The sequence below is a fragment of the Aquarana catesbeiana genome, linkage group LG06, assembly GCF_042186555.1.
Source record: "Aquarana catesbeiana isolate 2022-GZ linkage group LG06, ASM4218655v1, whole genome shotgun sequence".
Taxonomy (NCBI): Eukaryota; Metazoa; Chordata; class Amphibia; order Anura; family Ranidae; genus Aquarana; species Aquarana catesbeiana.
In genome coordinates this window covers 236,608,106-236,627,813 of record NC_133329.1, presented here as the reverse complement: position 1 = coordinate 236,627,813, position 19,708 = coordinate 236,608,106, and the positions used below count along the sequence as shown (strand labels likewise).

The 19,708-nt window shown below is 41.9% G+C and overlaps 1 protein-coding gene across 4 annotated transcripts in view; it reads right to left on the bottom strand.

Moving 5' to 3' along the window:
• Window positions 1–19,708, bottom strand: part of MYO1B (myosin IB) — a 429,075-nt gene that overhangs the window by 136,018 nt on the left and 273,349 nt on the right. For all 4 annotated transcript variants that reach the window (XM_073633091.1, XM_073633093.1, XM_073633094.1 and 1 more), the window contains exons 10-11: window positions 8,757–8,904; window positions 194–312 (exon numbers count right to left, since the gene is read on the bottom strand). In XM_073633091.1, coding sequence (XP_073489192.1) covers window positions 194–312; window positions 8,757–8,904 — 267 coding nt within the window. The remainder of the gene's footprint in view (window positions 1–193; window positions 313–8,756; window positions 8,905–19,708) is intronic.

Sequence of the window (19,708 nt, the reverse complement as noted above, 5' to 3'; positions counted from 1 at the left end):
TATTTGTGGTACACTTATATACTTGTATGTCATGTCTATACATGTTAAACTTTGTATAATAAAACTTGATTGACATTTTATCCGATTGGTACCATCAAAGTCCTTAAACTTAGCGTGGTAGGGTTGTGTGTACAACAAGAATATATTTTAACTGCCACTGACCAATCACAGATGAATCAAACTATTTACTCACCTGAGAAACATTGAGTGTTGTGGAGACCTTTTCTTGTTTGGCTTCCACTGTGCGGAAACTGAAGGCTCGTTCCAAAACACTCTGATCAATACCAATCAACTCACAGATTTCCTTCAACTCTAGAAGTGAAAAAAATGAAAAATATTAGAAATTCCATATACATTAACATATTTGCAAGGTTTTGCAAATTTGTAAATTAAGGTATATTATTTTCTCAAAGTTGAAAAAAGTAGTTAACCTTTCTGCTGTTTATTAACATTACATATATGTAACATGCACATTATGCCTAAGTACATATGTTTACATATGTTTATCTAGTGCAAATGCAGCCTACTAAAATGGGAGCAATGAGGGTAAAGCTAAATAAAATAGCTATGGTAAATCACACTGTGGTTAAAGATACATTGACTATTTCCGACCCAGATGTTTCCCACCAGACAAAGACCTTGGGTCTATATGACCACTTTAGACAATTCTTTCAGAAAAATCTCAGAGACAGAGGGCAACTGGACCTGTTAGAAAATACTGTCCAATAAGTACAACTTGAGCAATACCTACCCTTCCTCCTCCACAGTCTAAACAGGAACACTTGCATGACCTGAAGCTGTGCTGGAAGACACGGAGGTTGATTTAATAAAGGCAAATAGGTTGTTCACTTTGCACGTGAATTTTCCCCAGAGCTTAGTGAATGAGGGAACTTCACCTTGCACAGAATATCCAATCATGTGCAAAGAGAATGCAAAAAAACAGCACTTGGACATGATTGAATGGTAGAAACCAGCAAAGCTTCACCTCATTCTTTAAACTCTGGGGCAAATTTACCTGCAAAGTGCAATTTCCCTTGCATAGTGAACAGCCTATTTGACTTCAGCAAATCAAATTCACTGTGCTTTTAAACCTAACTTGTCTGAAGCTCAATAGAACATTGTTTAGGTCTTTATCATATTGTTTGCCAAGAGAGTAGTAAGACAGATACGTTCCAAGGCCTGTGTCAATTGTCATATCACATGCCTTTTTAAGTAAAGAGTCCTTATTCTTAACTGCCTGGCTGTTATGCCATTCCAGACTGTATTAAAAACTGCGGACAACTAATCTGAAGCAAACATCACATCAGGAAATCTTGAATAAAGTCAGATGTACTTATTCTCATTCTTCTTCTAGGTCACTAATACAAAACATTAAAGCCAAAGGGTCCGCATGACAGCAAGCAAATCACATTTCCAGAAGGTGCGGTCAGCAATGGTAGCCCCTATCATTTTCTTTTAACACGTTTCCTTATAAGAATATGAACTCTTTTTTGGACAAAACTGAGGTTCCTTAAATTAGACTAGATCTGGAGCAACAACGTGAAGATGTAGGGAAAGGTATATGTCGCAAAGTAGATCATTTTGTTGCACATTGCGCTAGGATTGGTTAGGGTGTTTTGGAGGGAAAAACAGGAAACAACTGGGACTTTCACCTAGCCATATAATGTCTGTCTCCTGAGAATATTCTAAGCCGTTAGATCTACAATCAAGACCAGCAGTCACTTCCGCCCTGCCCTTAGATGCAGCTATCCTTTGTTGGAGGTATTGTTGCCCACTATTGTGAGTGGACAGTGTGATTCAGGACTTCAATGGACTGTTACGTTCCGCTAGAGTCTTTGTGATTGAGCTGTGTTTGCTATTTGTGGTCAAATATTATTGGTTTGTTTATGATTTTTTGAGTTTAAAGGAAGTTTAAAAAAATTATTTATGAGCTTTTAACCTTAATAAAGGGCCGCGGCCTAATATTTTCCACAGATATTAGTGTTTGTTTTTTTATTTAACCCCTTGCCGACCGCCTCACGCTGATATACGTCAGCAGAATGGCACGGGCAGGCAGAATCACGTACCCATACGTGATCTGCCTCCCGCGGGTGGGGGGTCCAATCGGACCCCCCCCGGTGCCGAGGCGGTCGGCTTTGGTCTGGGAGCATTCAGTGATGAGGGGGAGGCTATCCATTCGTGGCCCCCCCCTCGCGATCGCTCCCAGTGTAGTACACACAGGCAGAGGATGTGATGTCATCTCTCCTCGGCTCGGCAGTTTCCGTTCCGGCGCCGAGAAGACATCTGAGTGAGTTACACAACACATACACTTACAGTAGAACATGCCAGGCATACTTTACACCCCCGACCCCCCCCCCTCCGATCACCCCCCAATCACCCCTCTCCCCTTCCTGTCACACTGACACCAAGCAGTTTTTTTTTTTTTTTTTTTTTCTGATTACTGCATGGTGTCAGTTTGTGACAGTTACTGTGGTAGGGCAGTTAGTATTAGCCCCCTTTAGGTCTAGGATACCCCCTAAAACCCCCCAATAAAGTTTTAACCCCTTGATCACCCCCCGTCACCAGTGTCGCTAAGAGATCATTTTTCTGATCGCTGTATTAGTGTCGCTGGTGACGCTAGTTAGGGACCTAAATATATAGGGACCCCCATATACTATCTAATAAAGGTTTTAACCCCTTGATTGCCCCCTAGTTAACCCTTTCACCACTGATCACCGTATAGCTGTTACGGGTGACGCTGGTTAGTTTGTTTATTTTTTATAGTGTCAGGGCACCCGCCGTTTATTACCGAATAAAGGTTTAGCCCCCTGATCGCCCGGCGGTGATATGCGTCGCCCCAGGCAGCGTCAGATTAGCGCCAGTACCGCTAACAACCACGCACGCAGCATATGCCTCCCTTAGTGGTATAGTGTCTGTACGGATCAATATCTGATCCGATCAGATCTATACTAGCGTCCCCAGCAGTTTAGGGTTCCCAAAAAACGCAGTGTTAGCGGGATCAGCCCAGATACCTGCTAGCACCTGCGTTTTGCCCCTCCGCCCGGCCCAGCCCAGCCCACCCAAGTGCAGTATCGATCGATCACTGTCACTTACAAAACACTAAACACATAACTGCAGCGTTCGCAGAGTCAGGCCTGATCCCTGCGATCGCTAACAGTTTTTTTGGTAGCGTTTTGGTGAACTGGCAAGCACCAGCCCCAGGCAGCATCAGGTTAGCGCCAGTACCGCTAACACCCACGCACGCAGCATACGCCTCTCTTAGTGGTATAGTATCTGAACGGATCAATATCTGATCCGATCAGATCTATACTAGCGTCCCCAGCAGTTTAGGGTTCCCAAAAACGCAGTGTTAGCGGGATCAGCCCAGATACCTGCTAGCACCTGCGTTTTGCCCCTCCGCCCGGCCCAGCCCAGTCCACCCAAGTGCAGTATCGATCGATCACTGTCACTTACAAAAAACTAAACGCATAACTGCAGCGTTCGCAGAGTCAGGCCTGATTCCTGCGATCGCTAACAGTTTTTTTGGTAGCGTTTTGGTCAACTGGCAAGCGCCAGCGGCCTAGTACACCCCGGTCGTAGTCAAACCAGCACTGCAGTAACACTTGGTGACGTGGCGAGTCCCATAAGTGCAGTTCAAGCTGGCAAGGTGGCAAGCACAAGTAGTGTCCCGCTGCCACCAAAAAGACAAACACAGGCCCGTCATGCCCATAATGCCCTTCCTGCTGCATTCGCCAATCCTAATTGGGAACCCACCACTTCTGCAGCGCCCGTACTTCCCCCATTCACATCCCCAACCAAATGCAGTCGGCTGCATGAGAGGCATTTTCTTTATGTCCTCCCAAGTACCCCTACCCAACGAACCCCCCCAAAAAAGATGTCGTGTCTGCAGCAAGCGCGGATATAGGCGTGATACCCGCTATTATTGTCCCTCCTGTCCTGACAATCCTGGTCTTTGCATTGGTGAATGTTTTGAACGCTACCATGCACTAGTTGAGTATTAGCGTAGGGTACAGCATTGCACAGACTAGGCACACTTTCACTGGGTCTCCCAAGATGCCATTGCATTTTGAGAGACCAGAACTTGGAACTGGTTACAGTTATAAAAGTTACAGTTACAAAAAAAAGTGTAAAAAAAAAAAAAAACACAAACAAAAATATAAAAAAAAAAAAAATAGTTGTCGTTTTATTGTTCTCTCTCTCTCTCTATTCTCTCTCTATTGTTCTGCTCTTTTTTACTGTATTCTATTCTGCAATGTTTTATTGTTATTATGTTTTATCATGTTTGTTTTTCAGTTATGCAATTTTTTATACTTTACCGTTTACTGTGCTTTATTGTTAACCATTTTTTTGTCTTCAGGTACGCCATTCACTACTTTGAGTGGTTATACCAGAATGATGCCTGCAGGTTTAGGTATCATCTTGGTATCATTCTTTTCAGCCAGCGGTCGGCTTTCATGTAAAAGCAATCCTAGTGGCTAATTAGCCTCTAGACTGCTTTTACAAGCAGTGGGAGGGAATGCCCCCCCCCCCCCACTGTCTTCCGTGTTTTTCTCTGGCTCTCCTGTCTCAACAGGGAACCTGAGAATGCAGCCGGTGATTCAGCCAGCTGACCATAGAGCTGATCAGAGACCAGAGTGGCTCCAAACATCTCTATGGCCTAAGAAACTGGAAGCTACGAGCATTTTATGACTTAGATTTCGCCGGATGTAAACAGTGCCATTGGGAAATTGGGGAAGCATTTTATCACACCGATCTTGGTGTGGTCAGATGCTTTGAGGGCAGAAGAGAAATCTAGGGTCTAATAGATCCCAATTTTTTCAAAAAAGAGTACCTGTCACTACCTATTGCTATCATAGGGGATATTTACATTCCCTGAGAAACAATAAAAATGATTTAAAAAAAAAAAAAAAATGAAAGGAACATTTTAAAAATAAGATAAAAAAGCAAAATAATAAGAAAAAAAAAAGCACCCCTGTCCCCCCTGCTCTCTTGCGCCAAGGGAAAAACGCAAGCGTCAGTCTGGCGTCAAATGTAAACAGCAATTGCACCATGCATGTGAGGTATCACCGCGAAGGTCAGATCGAGGGCAGTAATTTTAGCCATAGACCTTCTCTGTAAATTTAAAGTGGTAACCTGTAAAGGCTTTTAAAGGCTTTTAAAAATGTATTAATTTTGTTGCCACTGCAACAAACATTTTCATCAAACATTTGGGCAATATAGTGTGTTTTAGTGCATTAAAATTTAAAAAAGTGTGTTTTTTCCCCAAAAAATGCGTTTGAAAAATCGCTGCGCAATTACTGTGTGAAAAAAAAAAAATGAAACACCCACCATTTTAATCTGCAGGGCATTTGCTTTAAAAAAATATATAATGTTTGGGGGTTCAAAGTAATTTTCTTGCAAAAAAAAAATAATTTTTTCATGTAATCAAAAAGTGTCAGAAAGGGCTTTGTCTTCAAGTGGTTAGAAGAGTGGGTGATGTGTGACATAAGCTTCTAAATGTTGTGCATAAAATGCCAGGACAGTTCAAACCCCCCCAAATGACCCCATTTTGGAAAGTAGACACCCCAAGCTATTTGCTGAGAGGCATGTCGAGTCCATGGAATATTTTATATTATTCCATGGCCTCCGAAACTGTGATAGGCAGTGAAGAGTGAAATCAAAAATTTACGCCTGAAGGCGGTGATTGGTTTTCGGGGCCCCGTACGCGGCTAGGCTCCTAAAAGGTCCCACACATGTGGTATCCCCATACTCAGGAGAAGCAGCTAAATGTATTTTGGGGTGCAATTCCACATATGCCCATGGCCTGTGTGAGCAATATATCATTTAGTGACAACTTTGTGCAAAAAAAAAAAAATTGTCACTTTCCCGCAACTTGTGTCAAAATATAAAATATTCCATGGACTCAACATGCCTCAAAGCAAATAGCTTGGGGTGTCTACTTTCCAAAATGGGGTCATTTAGGGGGGTTTTATGCCATCTGGGCATTTCATGGCCTTCAAAACTGTGATGGGTAGTGAGGAGTAAAATCAAAAATTTACGCCCTTAGAAATCCTGAAGGCAGTGATTGGTTTTCGGGGCCCCGTATGCGGGTAGGCTCCCAAAAAGTCCCACACATGTGGTATTCCCATACTCAGGAGAAGCAGCTGAATATATTTTGGGGTGCAATTCCACATATGCCCATGTCCTGTGTGAGCAATATATCATTTAGTGACAACTTTTTGTAATTTTTTTTTTTTGTCATTTTTCAATCACTTGGGATAAAAAAATGAATATTCAATGGGTTCAACATGTCTCTCAGCAATTTCCTTGGAGTGTCTACTTTCCAAAATGGGGTCATTTGTGGGGGTTTTCTACTGCCCTGCCATTTTAGCACCTCAAGAAATGACATAGGCAGTCATAAATTAAAGGCTGTGTAAATTCCAGAAAATGTACCCTAGTTTGTAGATGCTATAACTTTTGCGCAAACCAATAAATATACACTTATTGACATTTTTTTTTACCAAAGACATGTGGCCGAATACATTTTGGCCTAAATGTATGACTAAAATTGAGTTTATTGGATTTTTTTTATAACAAAAAGTAGAAAATATCATTTTTTTTCAAAATTGTCGGTCTTTTTCCGTGTATAGCGCAAAAAATAAAAACGGCAGAGGTGATCAAATACCATCAAAAGAAAGCTCTATTTGTGGGAAGAAAAGGACGCAAATTTCGGTTGGGTACAGCATTGCATGACCGCGCAATTAGCAGTTAAAGCGACGCAGTGCCAAATTGTAAAAAGTGCTCTGGTCAGGAAGGGGGTAAATCCTTCCTGGGCTGAAGTGGTTAACTTCTTTTATTTAAGGAGCTTTTTTTTGAAAACAAAAAAAAAGTGATCTGCATTCCCATGTGTGTTAAAGCCTAGAAGGAGGCCCGGTTTTGTAAATTTTGTCTTGTTAACATTATTAACCACTTGCCAACCGTGTCACGCAGATATACTGCGGCACAATGGCACTCCTGGGCGAAATTCCGTACAGATATGTTCTACCCATTTTTGGGCCACCAGAGGGCGCATGCCTGCTGCCCGAGGCATGCGCCTGCTGCATTGGCGGGGGACCCCATGCGCATGGCCGGCGGGCGCGATCACACAAATCTCTGTGCTGTCAGAGGAGAGGAGCCATATAGTTTCTACCTTCTAAGTAGGAAAAACTATATGGCTCCTCTCCTAGTCACTCCCATCCCCACACAGTTAGAACATGCTGAGGGAACACACATTTAACCCCTTGATCGCCACCTAGTGTTAACCCCTTTCATGCCAGTGACATTTACACAGTAATCAGTGCATTTTTATAGCACTGATCGCTGTATAAATGCCAATGGTCCCAAAAAAGTGTCAAAAGTCTCTGATCTGTCCGTCGCAATGTTGCAGTACCGCTAACTGCCATTACTAATTTAAAAAAAAAAAAAATAATAAAAATGCAATAAATCTTTCCCATAGTTTGCAGACGCTATAACTTTTGCGCAAACCAATCAATACACGCTTAATGCGATTTTTTTACCAAAAAATTATAGAAGAATATATATTGGCCTAAACTGATGAAATTTGTTTAAAAAAACAACAAAAAACTTTTGGGTAAAATTTTCCGGGGCTGAAGCGGTTAATACAAATACACAACAATATTCGTGTCCTTAATGTGAACATGTGAGGAGATGAGCAATATCTATCAGACCCCTTATACTGAGGGCCTAATGTTGCAAGAGTGGTTTCTGTTTGATTTCAGAATGAACAATACTCTGCCTACTGCATATTTCTTTATGCTGAAATATGGTCATCTTTAAATTAAACTTTAATTAAAGCTGATCCCTAGCCAAACACACAGATGAAATACTTGAGAAAAAGAGTATTTGCATATCTGCCCATCCAGTCCTGAGATTCACACAGCTCTATCACATAGCACAGCCAGCTGGGTGACAAAACTTTCTCTGTGACAGATGGTGGGAGGAATACAGTGGTGTCAACTCTCTACCCCCAGTCCACTGAATGAACAGGGAAAGTGCAGCAGCACACTGATGAGGTCATCTCTCTGCTCATTCTGTGCTTTCCCCCTATCAGCATGTTCCCTGTCAGCACATCTGCATGCAGCACACTTGACCAGCTCCCTGTCTTGCTGCCCACCTTACAGAGCTCTGTAGCATAGGGGCTTACAGGAGGCTAAATATAAAGTCCAATTCAGGTACGGTAATTACAATAGTTATTTGAAATACATTTATTGATGTAATGAATATAGAGATGCATATTTTTTGTACCTTTTTACATCTGCCTTGTGTTTAGCTTAATGTTTGTAATTCTTAAAATTCCAGTCTAATCACTATTCTCTGACTGTATTCACCTTGTAATGTGGCTTTTTCCTTTCTAGCTAAGGCTTGTTGCCTTTCCACAAATTCAAGCCTTGACACTGCAGAACATTCTTTCCTGTGGTGAGCCCTATTTCTGTGGTTATGTTGTGATCATCTGGAAAATGAATAGCTGACGACCACATCCTATGTCTTTTCAGCTACTAAATAAAGGCAAATACAGCATGCTTATAAGACTGCAAAATCAAGCAAGCAGTCAAATAATGAGCTTACTCGAAGAAATATTACCATACGTTTTTTTCCAGGAAGTATTGAGTGCAATTAATAATTTGAATTTACAGTAATGCCTGCTTGTATACAGGTCACATTATTATGTTTAAATCATTAAATGATCTATGTTAACAAAGCTCATTTTGCGTCCTTACCATTTTTGTCCTTAATTTTGCTTTCATCAAGGCCATTGACACGAGATTCTGGCTTAAACTCAATATTCCCCAGTTTTAATACTGCCGCCACAAGCTCCAAGACCGATTGTGTTTCATGTTCCATAAAACCTACAATCTGCATAGCGTTCTGGAAGAAGAAAACAGAAAGATAACACTGATTTAAATGAAGCAAATAAAATAGGATAAATTTCCACACCACGTGATTCTACACAATTGTCAACACCCATGCATTGACAATAACACATTGCACACATCAATTACAACCCCATATCCAAAAAACTTTGGATGCCATGTAAAATCTACATAAAAACAGAACGCAATGATTAGCAAATCTCGTAAACCCATATTTTATGGACAATAGAAAATAGAAAACATATTTAAACTGAGAAATTGTATTTTAGTAATCTTTGTTTTTTTTTTTGTTTATTTTTTTTAATTGCTGACAAGACAGGATATTTATGACAGAAGAGACCGTATCGGTCTCTTCTGTCATAATTGCTTCCTCCTGCCTGTCAGCCGTCAAGTACACCGAGTCTCACATATGCAGCTCAGCTAACATTACGGCCCCAATCTGTGTCACTGCTATGTGACTCCCGTGCACATGCGCAGGAGTGACGTGACACCATCATGGCCAAACCATTCAAGTGGTCGAAGGCACGGAACCTGGAAGGAAGACCAGGTGAAGATGGAAGCACCTGGGACCCGCCAGATTGATAACAGCAAAGTGCTGGAGGGCTCGATATGATAGGTAAGTATGCCATAATGTGCAAATATACTGTGCATACTAGTACATTATGGCATAACACACCTGGGGCCCCTAAAAAGAAGAAATTATAGCAGACTTTAATACCGCTTTTTTTTTTTTAAAAAAAAAAGGCTTTTTTGAAATTGATAGCAGCAAAACGTCCCAAAAAAGTTTGGACAGGACAACTTAGCAAGTCAGAGTGTCTCAGAAATAAAGATGAGCAGAGGTTCACCAATCTGTCATTTAAGCGATCCAGTTAGCCATTAAAGTGGTTGTAAACCTAGTTACACCACTTGTAACTACAGGTAAGCCTATAAGAAGGCTTACCTGTAGGTACTGTAAATATTTCCTAAACCTCCACGGTTTAGGAGTTATTTACCATATACGCTTGCACCAACGTCATCAGTGCATGAGCACTGAAGAAACAGACTACTCGTGACATTTCTTCAGGGCCGGTGCTGTGACCGATGGCTCCCGCACGCATGAGTCATCATGGCGCCAGCTAAGAAAAGAAAACTGTAAAAATAGGATTTTTATAACAGCTTACCTGTAAAATCCTTTTCTTTGAAGTACATCACGGGACACAGAGCATAGTAATTACTATGTGGGTTATAGGCCTTCCTTCAGGTGATGGACACTGGCACACCCCAAGACAGGAAGTCCACTCCCTATATAAACCCTCCCACTACTGGGAGTACCTCAGTTTTTGTAGCAAAGCAATACTAGTGTATACCAGAAAGAAGGGAGGGACCTCTGTGTCCCGTGATGAACTTCAAAGAAAAGGATTTTACAGGTAAGTTGTTATAAAAATCCTATTTTCTTAATCGTACATCATGGGACACAGAGCTATAGTAATTACTATGTGAGATGTCCCAGAGCAATGACAACTGAAGAGAGTGCAGAGAGTGAGACACAACAAAATTAGGGCACCATGAGATTAGAGGATATATACTGCAGCTTGCAGCACACTGCACCCAAAGGCAATATCCTCATGACTTTTTACATCTACCTACTAGAATCTGGTAAATGTATGGACTGAAGACCAAGTTGCAGCCTTGCAGATTTGAGCCATGGAGGCTTTATGATGCACTGCCCACGAAGCACTAACAGCCCTTGTGGAGTGCGCTTTGATTTGAAAAGGTGGAATCTTCTTCTTTAAACCATAAGCTTGAACAATTACTTGTTAAATCCATTTAGAAATAGTAGATTTCCTCTTTTAGAACCTTCAGGCAATATAAACAAAACATCAGTTTTCCGAATCTGAGCAGTTGGCTTCAAGTAGACTTTGACTGCTCTCACCACATCAAGAGAATGTAGTGACTTTTCTTCCATAGAACCGGGTTCTGGAAAAAATGAAGGTAGAACAATATCCTGATTTAAATGAAAATTTGACAGTTAGGATGAGGACGCAAAACTACCTTGTCCTTATGAATGATTAAATATGGCTCTTTACAAGAAAGAGCAGCCAACTCTGATACCCTTCTTACAGACGATATGGCTACCAGAAAAAACAGTTTTCTTGTCAAAAGGACCAAGAGAATATGTCGTATAGGCACAAAAGGCTGTTTCTGTAATGCTGACAGAACTAAATTCAAGTACCAAGGGTTCAGGGGTGACCTAACCGGAGGATTAAGCCGCGTTACCCCCTGAATAAAGCTACGAACCAAAGAATGTGAAGCAAGTGGTCCCTGAAGTAATACTGATAAGGCCGAGACCTGGCCCTTGATAGTACTCAAAACCAACTTCATTTCTAACCCTATTTGTAGAAAGTCAAGGATTCTACCTATGACATACTTCCTGGGGTGTCAACCCTTGGATTCACACCAGGAGACATATGCCTTCCAGACTCTATAATATATCATTCTGGAGGCCGGCTTCCTTGCATTAACCAAGGTAGATACCACTGAACCTGACAGCCCACGCTTCTTCAGAATGTGGGCCTCAATAGCCAAACCATTAAATGTAGCGTTTGTAAGGTAGGATGGAATACCGGACCTTGCAAGAGAAGGTCTGGACGTGGTGGTAGAGTCCATGGGTCCCCTCCCGCCATCTTTATGATCTCTGTAAACCAAGATCTCCTGGGCCACAAGAATCACAGACTTCTCTTCCTGCTTGATCCTGCGAAGTCATGGAAGCAGCAGAACAGGAGGGAATGCATAAATCAGTGAGAACTGATTCCACGGGAAGACCAAAGCATCTGTTCCGCACACTAGCGGATCTTTTGTTCTTGACACAAAGTTGTCGATCTTTTTGTTGAACCTGGACGCAAACAGATCCACGTCCAGGAATCCTCCATCTCTGACATATTGTCAGGAAGATATCAGGGTGAAGAGACCATTCTCCGGGGAACAACTGCTGGCGACTCAAGTAGTCTGCCTGCCAATTTTCTATTCCTGGAATGAAGACTGCCATTGGCAAGGTACATTGTTTTCTTCCAAAGTTAGGATATGATTTACCTCTCTCTGGGCCGCATGACTTCTCGTGCCCCCTTGGTGATTGATATAGGCCACTGCTGTGTCATTGTCGGATTGGATCCTGACAGGACAAGTCCGTAACCTGAACGTCCAGGCCCTCAGGGCCATGCGCGCTGCCCGAATCTCTAGAAAATTGATGTTCAAGGTCATTTCTGATCTGGACCGTTTCCCCTGGACAGCCTCTTCCAGGACTGCTCCCCAACACGAAAGGCTGGCATCTGTTGTTACCATCTTCCAGGTTACCTTTACACAGTAATCAATGCATTTTTATAGCATGGATCGCTGTATAAATGTGAATGGTCTAAAAAATGTGTCAAAAGTGTCCAATATGTCTGCCGTAATATCGCAGTCACAATAAAAATCGCAGATCGCCGCCATTACTAGTAAAAAAAATAATAATAAAAATGCTATAAATCTATCCCCTATTTGGAGACGCTATAACTTTTGCGCAAACTAATCAATATACGCTTATTGCGATTTTTTTTTTTACCAAAAATATGTAGAATACGTATCGGCCCAAACTGAGGAAAAAAATAGTTTTTTTCAAAAAAAAAAAAAAAATTGGATATTTATTATAGCGAAAAGTAAAAAATATTGTGTTTTTTTAAACTTGTCCCTCTTCTTTTGTTTACAGCGCAATAAATAAAAACAGCAGAGGTGATCAAATACCACCAAAAGAAAGCTGTATTTGTGGGGAAAAAATGATAAAAATTTCATTAGGGTGCAGTGTAACATGACCGCGCAATTGTCAAAGTGCGACAGCGCTGAAAGCTGAAAAATGGCTTGGGCAGGAAGGGGGTGAAAGTGCCCTGTATTGAGGTAGTTAAGGAAGATTTCTCTAGGTTGGGAATCCAACCTAGGTATTCCAGGTAGTTGACCATACTTTGGTCTAAGCGGGCTACCGACTGGTCTATTAAGAGCAGATCGTCTAAGTACGCAATAATCGTTATACCTTGGGCCCTTAATCTGGCTAGAGGAGGGGCCAGGACCTTTGTAAACACTCGAGGTGCAGTAGCTAGGCCGAAAGGCAGAGCTACAAACTGAAAATTAATATTTTCTACCTCGAAGCGTAAATATTTCTTGTGAGCGGGGAAAATCGGCACATGGAGGTATGCATCCTTGATGTCGATTGATACCAGAAGTTCACCTCCTTGTACAACCTCTGGCAAAAATTATGGTATTACCAGTCCCTGAGGATGTTCCTTCAGTTGTTTTTTGTTGTAGAAAAAAAGCAGATCACAGACATGGCCAAAAACTAAAGGCATTTCAAATGGCAACTTTCTGGCTTTAACAAACACTAAAAGAAATCAAGAAAAATAATTGTGGTGGCCAGTAACAGTTAGATTTATAGAAGAAGCACAGGGAATAAATTATGGAATCATGAAAAACAAACAAAATAACACTCCAACACATCACTAGTACCTTGTTGCACCATCTGTTTGTAGCCCTCCAAAGCTGCTTACTGCGATAGCCAGCTATAAATGAAGGCGGTGGCAAGTTTTTTGAGATCACCTTGGTGTGTTTATTGGTCCAGAAAAGCACCAGCACCTTTGCAGCCATAGTGCTATTTGCTGGGTGTTTGGTGTGCTTCTGTACCTTTAAGAAGGGATGGGCTGCCCTTCAGTCCAACTGCCAACATTTATCCATTAGAATGCATGTGCCTCCACTGTGGGGACACTCATATTTTAGTGTTAGGACCACAGATATCAGGGTGCCGTGACAAGGCTCTGTGGCTTACGCATGCATTTGCAAATGCGTGCGGACTAAACCCCTGTTTTTAACGTGTACTGTTAGACAGGTCAATTTGGTTGTCTGCGAGTTGGAGGTAAGTAGGCTTTGGTTTTTTCCTGGGCATTCCCCAGGCCTTGTTTGCATATCTTTGTTGCACCACCTCTGGCTTTTATAACTGCTTGCAGTCTCTGAGGCATTGACTTAATGAGTGATAAACAGTACTCTTCATCAATCTGGCTCCAGCCTTCTCTGATTGCTGTTGCCAAATCATCTTTGCAGGTTGGAACCTTGTCATGGACCATTTACTTTAACTTCCACCACAGATTTTCAATTGGATTGAGATCCGGACTGTTTGCAGGCCATGACATTGACCTTATGTGTCTTTCTTCAAGGATTTTTTTCACAGTTTTTGCTCTATGGCAAGATGCATTATCATCTTGATAAATTATTTCATCACCCCCAAACATCCTTTCAATAAGAAAAGTGTCCAAAATTTGAATGTAAACCTGTGCATTTATTGATGATTTAATGACAGCCATCTCCCCAGTGCCTTTACCTGACATGCAGCCCCATATCATAATTGACTGTGGAAATTTGCATGTTTTCTTGAGACAGTCGTCTGCATAAATCTCATTGGAACGGCACCAAACAAAAGTTCCAGCATCATCACCTTGTCCAATGCAGATTCGAGATTCATCACTGAATATGACTTTCATCCAATCATTCACAGTCCACGATTGCCTTTCCTTAGCCCATTGTAACCTTGTTTTTTTGTGTTTAAGTGTTAGAGATGGCTTTCTTTTAGCTTTTCTGTATGTAAATCCCATTTCCTTTAGGCGGTTTTCTTACAGTTCGGTCACAGATGTTGACTCCAGTTTCCTCCCATTTGTTCCTCATTTGTTTTGTTGTACATTTTCTGTTTTCAAGGCATATTGCTTTAAGTTTTCTGTCTTGACGCTTCGATGTCTTCCTTGGTCTACCAGTATGCTTGCCTTTAACCACCTTCCCATGTTGTTTGTATTTGGTCCATGTTTTAGACACAGCCGACTGTGAACAAACAACATCTTGTGCAACACTGCGTGATGATTTACCCTCTTTACCTACATACTAACAAGCAGATTTAATCTGATGCAGGTGTTAGTGTTTGTAATGTAAATTTACAGGGTGATTCCAAAATGTTTTCCTCAGAATTGAGTGATTCCATAATTTATTCCCTGTGCTTGTTCTATAAATCTAACTGTTACTGGCCATCACAATTATTTTTCTTGATTTCTTTTAGTGTTTCTTAAAGCCAGAAAGTTGCCATTTGAAATGCCTTTAGTTTTTGGCCATGTCTGTGATCTGCTTTTTTTCTACAACAATAAACAACGGAAGGAACATCCTCAGGGACTGGTGATTCCATAATTTTTGCCAGGGGTTGTAGGATGGAGACTACTGATCGGATTAACTCCATGCGAAAAGAGCAGATATTCAAAAACCGATTTAGATCTTTGAGATCTAGAATGGGTCTGACATCTCCATTTGATTTTGGTATCGTGAAAAGGTTTGAATAAAACCCCAATCCCTGCTCTTCTATGGGGACCACAGATATCACCTTTTGAGACAAAAGATGGTCCAATGCTTGAAAGAGAGACTTCTTTTTCTCTGAATCCCTGGGAATGTTTGATCTGAGAAAACGGGGACTCTCGGAACTCTAGTTTGTACCATAGAGTAATTGAGGAAGCTATTTGTCTTGACACTTTTCCTGCCAGACCCTTGAGAACTGCAGAAGTCTTCCCCCCACTCAAGCGGGGGGCGCCCCTTCATAAGGAGGCTTTAGTATTTTGTTTTGTAGGTTTCCTTCCCCAGGACGACTTTTGTCCCTGGGGTTGACCCTGAGGTTTACCTCTTGCATTTGACGGTGGAGGCCGTCAAGACTGCCTGGAGGCTGATGCACCTGGCACTGGAGAAGAGGCTCATTTAACCACTTCAGCCCTGGAAGGCTTTACCCCCTTCCTGACCAGAGCACTTTTTACAATTTGGCACTGCGTCGCTTTAACTGCTAATTGCGCGGTCATGCAATGCTGTACCCAAACAAAATTTGCATCCTTTTCTTCCCACAAATAGAGCTTTCTTTGATGGTATTTGATCACCTCTGCGGTTTTTATTTTTTGCAGTATAAACGGAAAAAGACCGAAAAGTTTGAAAAAAATTATATTTTCTTCTTTTTGTTATAAAAAAAATCCAATAAACTCAATTTTAGTCATTCATTTAGGCCAAAATGTATTCGGCCACATGTCTTTGGTAAAAAAAAATGTCAATAAGCGTATATTTCTTGGTTTGCGCAAAAGTTACAGCGTCTACAAACTAGGGTACATTTTCTGGAATTTACACAGCTTTTAGTTTATGACTGCCTATGTCATTTCTTGAAGTGATAAAATGGCAGGGCAGTACAAAACCCCCCTAAATGACCCCATTTTGGACAGTAGACACCCCAAGGAAATTGCTGAGAGGCATGTTGAGCCCATTGAATATTAATTTTTTTTGTCCCAGGTGATTGAATAATGACAAAAAAAAAAAATTACAAAAAGTTGTCACTAAATGATATATTGCTCACACAGGCCATGGGCATATGTGGAATTGCACCCCAAAATACATTCAGCTGCTTCTCCTAAGTACGGGGATACCACATGTGTGGGACTTTTTGGGAGCCTAGTCGCGTACGGGGCCCCGAAAACCAATCACTGCCTTCAGGATTTCTAAGGCCGTAAATTTTTGATTTCACTCCTCACTACCTATCACAGTTTTGAAGGCCATAAAATGCCCAGATGGCACAACCCCCCCCCCCAAATGACCCCATTTTGGAAAGTAGACACCCCAAGCTATTTGCTGAGAGGCATGTTGAGTTAATGGAATATTTTATATTTTGACACAAGTTGCGGGAATGTGACAATTTTTTTTACTTTTTATTTTTTTTTGCACAAAGTTGTCACTAAATGATATATTGCTCACACAGGCCATGGGCATATGTGGAATTGCACCCCAAAATACATTTAGCTGCTTCTCCTGAGTATGAGGATACCACATGTGTGGGACTTTTTGGGAGCCTAGCCGCGTACGGGGCCCCGAAAACCAATCACCGCCTTCAGGATTTCTAAGGGCGTAAATTTTTGATTTCACTCTTCACTGCCTATCACAGTTTCGGAGGCCATGGAATGCCCAGGTGGCACAACCCCCCCCCAAATGACCCCATTTTGGAAAGTAGACACCCCAAGCTATTTGCTGAGAGGTATGGTGAGTATTTTGCAGCTCTCATTTGTTTTTGAAAATGAAGAAAGACAAGAAAAAAAATTTTGTTTTTCTTTTTTCAATTTTCAAAACTTTGTGACAAAAAGTGAGGTCTGCAAAATACTCACTATACCTCTCAGCAAATAGCTTGGGGTGTCTACTTTCCGAAATAGGGTCATTTGGGGGGGTTTGTGCCACCTGGGCATTCCATGGCCTCCGAAACTGTGATAGGCAGTAAAGAGTGAAATCAAAAATTTACGCCCTTAGAAAGCCTGAAGGCGGTGCTTGGTTTTCGGGGTCCCGTACGCGGCTAGGCTCCCAAAAGGTCTCACACATGTGGTATCCCCGTACTCAGGAGAAGCAACAGAATGTATTTTGGGGTGTAATTTCACATATTCCCATGGCATGTTTGAGCAATATATCATTTAGTGACAACTTTGTGCAAAAAAAAAAAAAAAAATTTGTCTTTTTCCCGCAACTTGTGTCACAATATAAAATATTCCATAGACTCGACATGCCTCTCAGCAAATAGCTTGGGGTGTCTACTTTCCAAAATGGGGTCATTTGGGGGGGGGGTTTAACTGTCCTGGCATTTTATGCACAACATTTAGAAGCTTATGTCACACATCACCCACTCTTCTAACCACTTGACGACAAAGCCCTTTCTGACACTTTTTGTTTACATGAAAAAATTATTTTTTTGCAAGAAAATTACTTTGAACCCCCAAACATTATATATTTTTTTAAAGCAAATGCCCTTCAGATTAAAATGGTGGGCGTTTCATTTTTTTTTTTTTCACACAGTATTTGCGCAGCGATTTTTCAAACGCATTTTTTTGGGAAAAAACACCCTTTAAATTTTAATGCACTAAAACACACTATATTGCCCAAATGTTTGATGAAATAAAAAAGATGATCTTAGGCCGAGTACATGGATACCAAACATGACATGCTTTAAAACTGCGCACAAACATGCAGTGGCGACAAACTAAATACATTTTTAAAAGCCTTTACACGTTACCACTTTAGATTTACAGAGGAGGTCTACTGCTAAAATTACTGCCCTCGATCTGACCTTCGCGGTGATACCTCACATGCATGGTGCAATTGCTTTTTACATTTGACGTCAGACCGACGCTTGCTTTCGCCTTAGTGCGAGAGCATGGAGGGACAGGGGTGCTTTTTTTTTTTTTTTTTTTTATTATTTTTTTGCATTTTTATCTTATTTTTAAACTGTTACTTTCATTTTTTTTAAAATCATTTTTATTGTTATCTCAGGGAATGTAACTATCCCCTATGATAGCAATAGGTAGTGACAGGTACTCTTTTTTGAAAAAATCGGGGTCTATTAGAACCTAGATCTCTCCTCTGCCCTCAAAGCATCTGACCACACCAAGATCGGTGTGATAAAATACTTTCCCAATTTCCCAATGGCGCTGTTTACATCCGGCGAAATCTAAGTCATGAAATGCTCGTACCTTCCGGTTTCTTAGGCCATAGAGATGTTTGGAGCCACTCTGGTCCCTGATCAGCTCTATGGTCAGCTGGCTGAATCACCGGCTGCATTCTCAGGTTCCCTGTTGAGACAGAAGAGCCAGAGAAAAACACGGAAGACGGTGGGGGGGGGGGGGAAGTAACTGTAACTTCCCTGTGAAAGTGTGCCTAGTCTGTGCAATGCTGTACCCTACGCTAATACTCAACTATTGAATGGTAGCGTTCAAAACATTCACCAATGCAAACACCGGGATTGTCAGGACAGGAGGGAAAATAGGAGGGAAAATAATAGCGGGTGTCACGCCTATATCCGCGCTTGCTGCAGACACGATATCTTTTTTGGGGGGTTCGTTGGGTAGGGGTACTCGGGAGGACATAAAGAAAATGCCTCTCATGCAGCAGACTGCATTTGGTTGGGGATGTGAATGGGGGAAGTACGGGCGCTGCAGAAGTGGTGGGTTCCCAATTATTAGGATTGGCGAATGCAGCAGGAAGTGCATTATGGGCACGACGGGCCTGTGTGTCTTCTTCTTGGTGGCAGCGGGACACTACTTGTGCTTGCCACCTCACCAGCTTGAACTGCACTAATGGGACTCACCACGTCACCAAGTGTTACTGCAGTGCTGGTTTGACTACGACCGGGGTGTACTAGGCCGCTGGTGCTTGCCAGTTCACCAAAACACTACCAAAAAAACTGTTAGCGATCGCAGGGATCAGGCCTGACTCTGCGAACGCTGCAGTTATGTGTTTAGTGTTTTGTAAGTGACAGTGATCGATCGATACTGCACTTAGGTGGGCTGGGCCGGGCGGAGGGGGCAAAATGCAGGTGCTAGCAGGTATCTGGGCTGATCCCGCTAACACTGCATTTTTGGGAACCCTAAACTGCTGGGGACGCTAGTATAGATCTGATCGGATCAGATATTGATCCATTCAGATACTATACCACTAAGGGAGGTGTATGCTGCGTGCGTGGGTGTTAGCGGTACTGGCGCTAACCTGATGCTGCCTGGGGCGACGCAGACCTTATCTGACCCTAAAACCTAAGTTATATCACCGTCGGGCGATTAGGGGGCTAAACCTTTGTTAGGTAATAAACAGCAGGTGCCCTGACACTATAAAAAATAAACGAACTAACCAGCGTCACCCGTAACAGTTATACAGTGATCACTGGTGAAAGGGTTAACTAGGGGGCAATCAAGGGGTTAAAACCTTTATTAGGT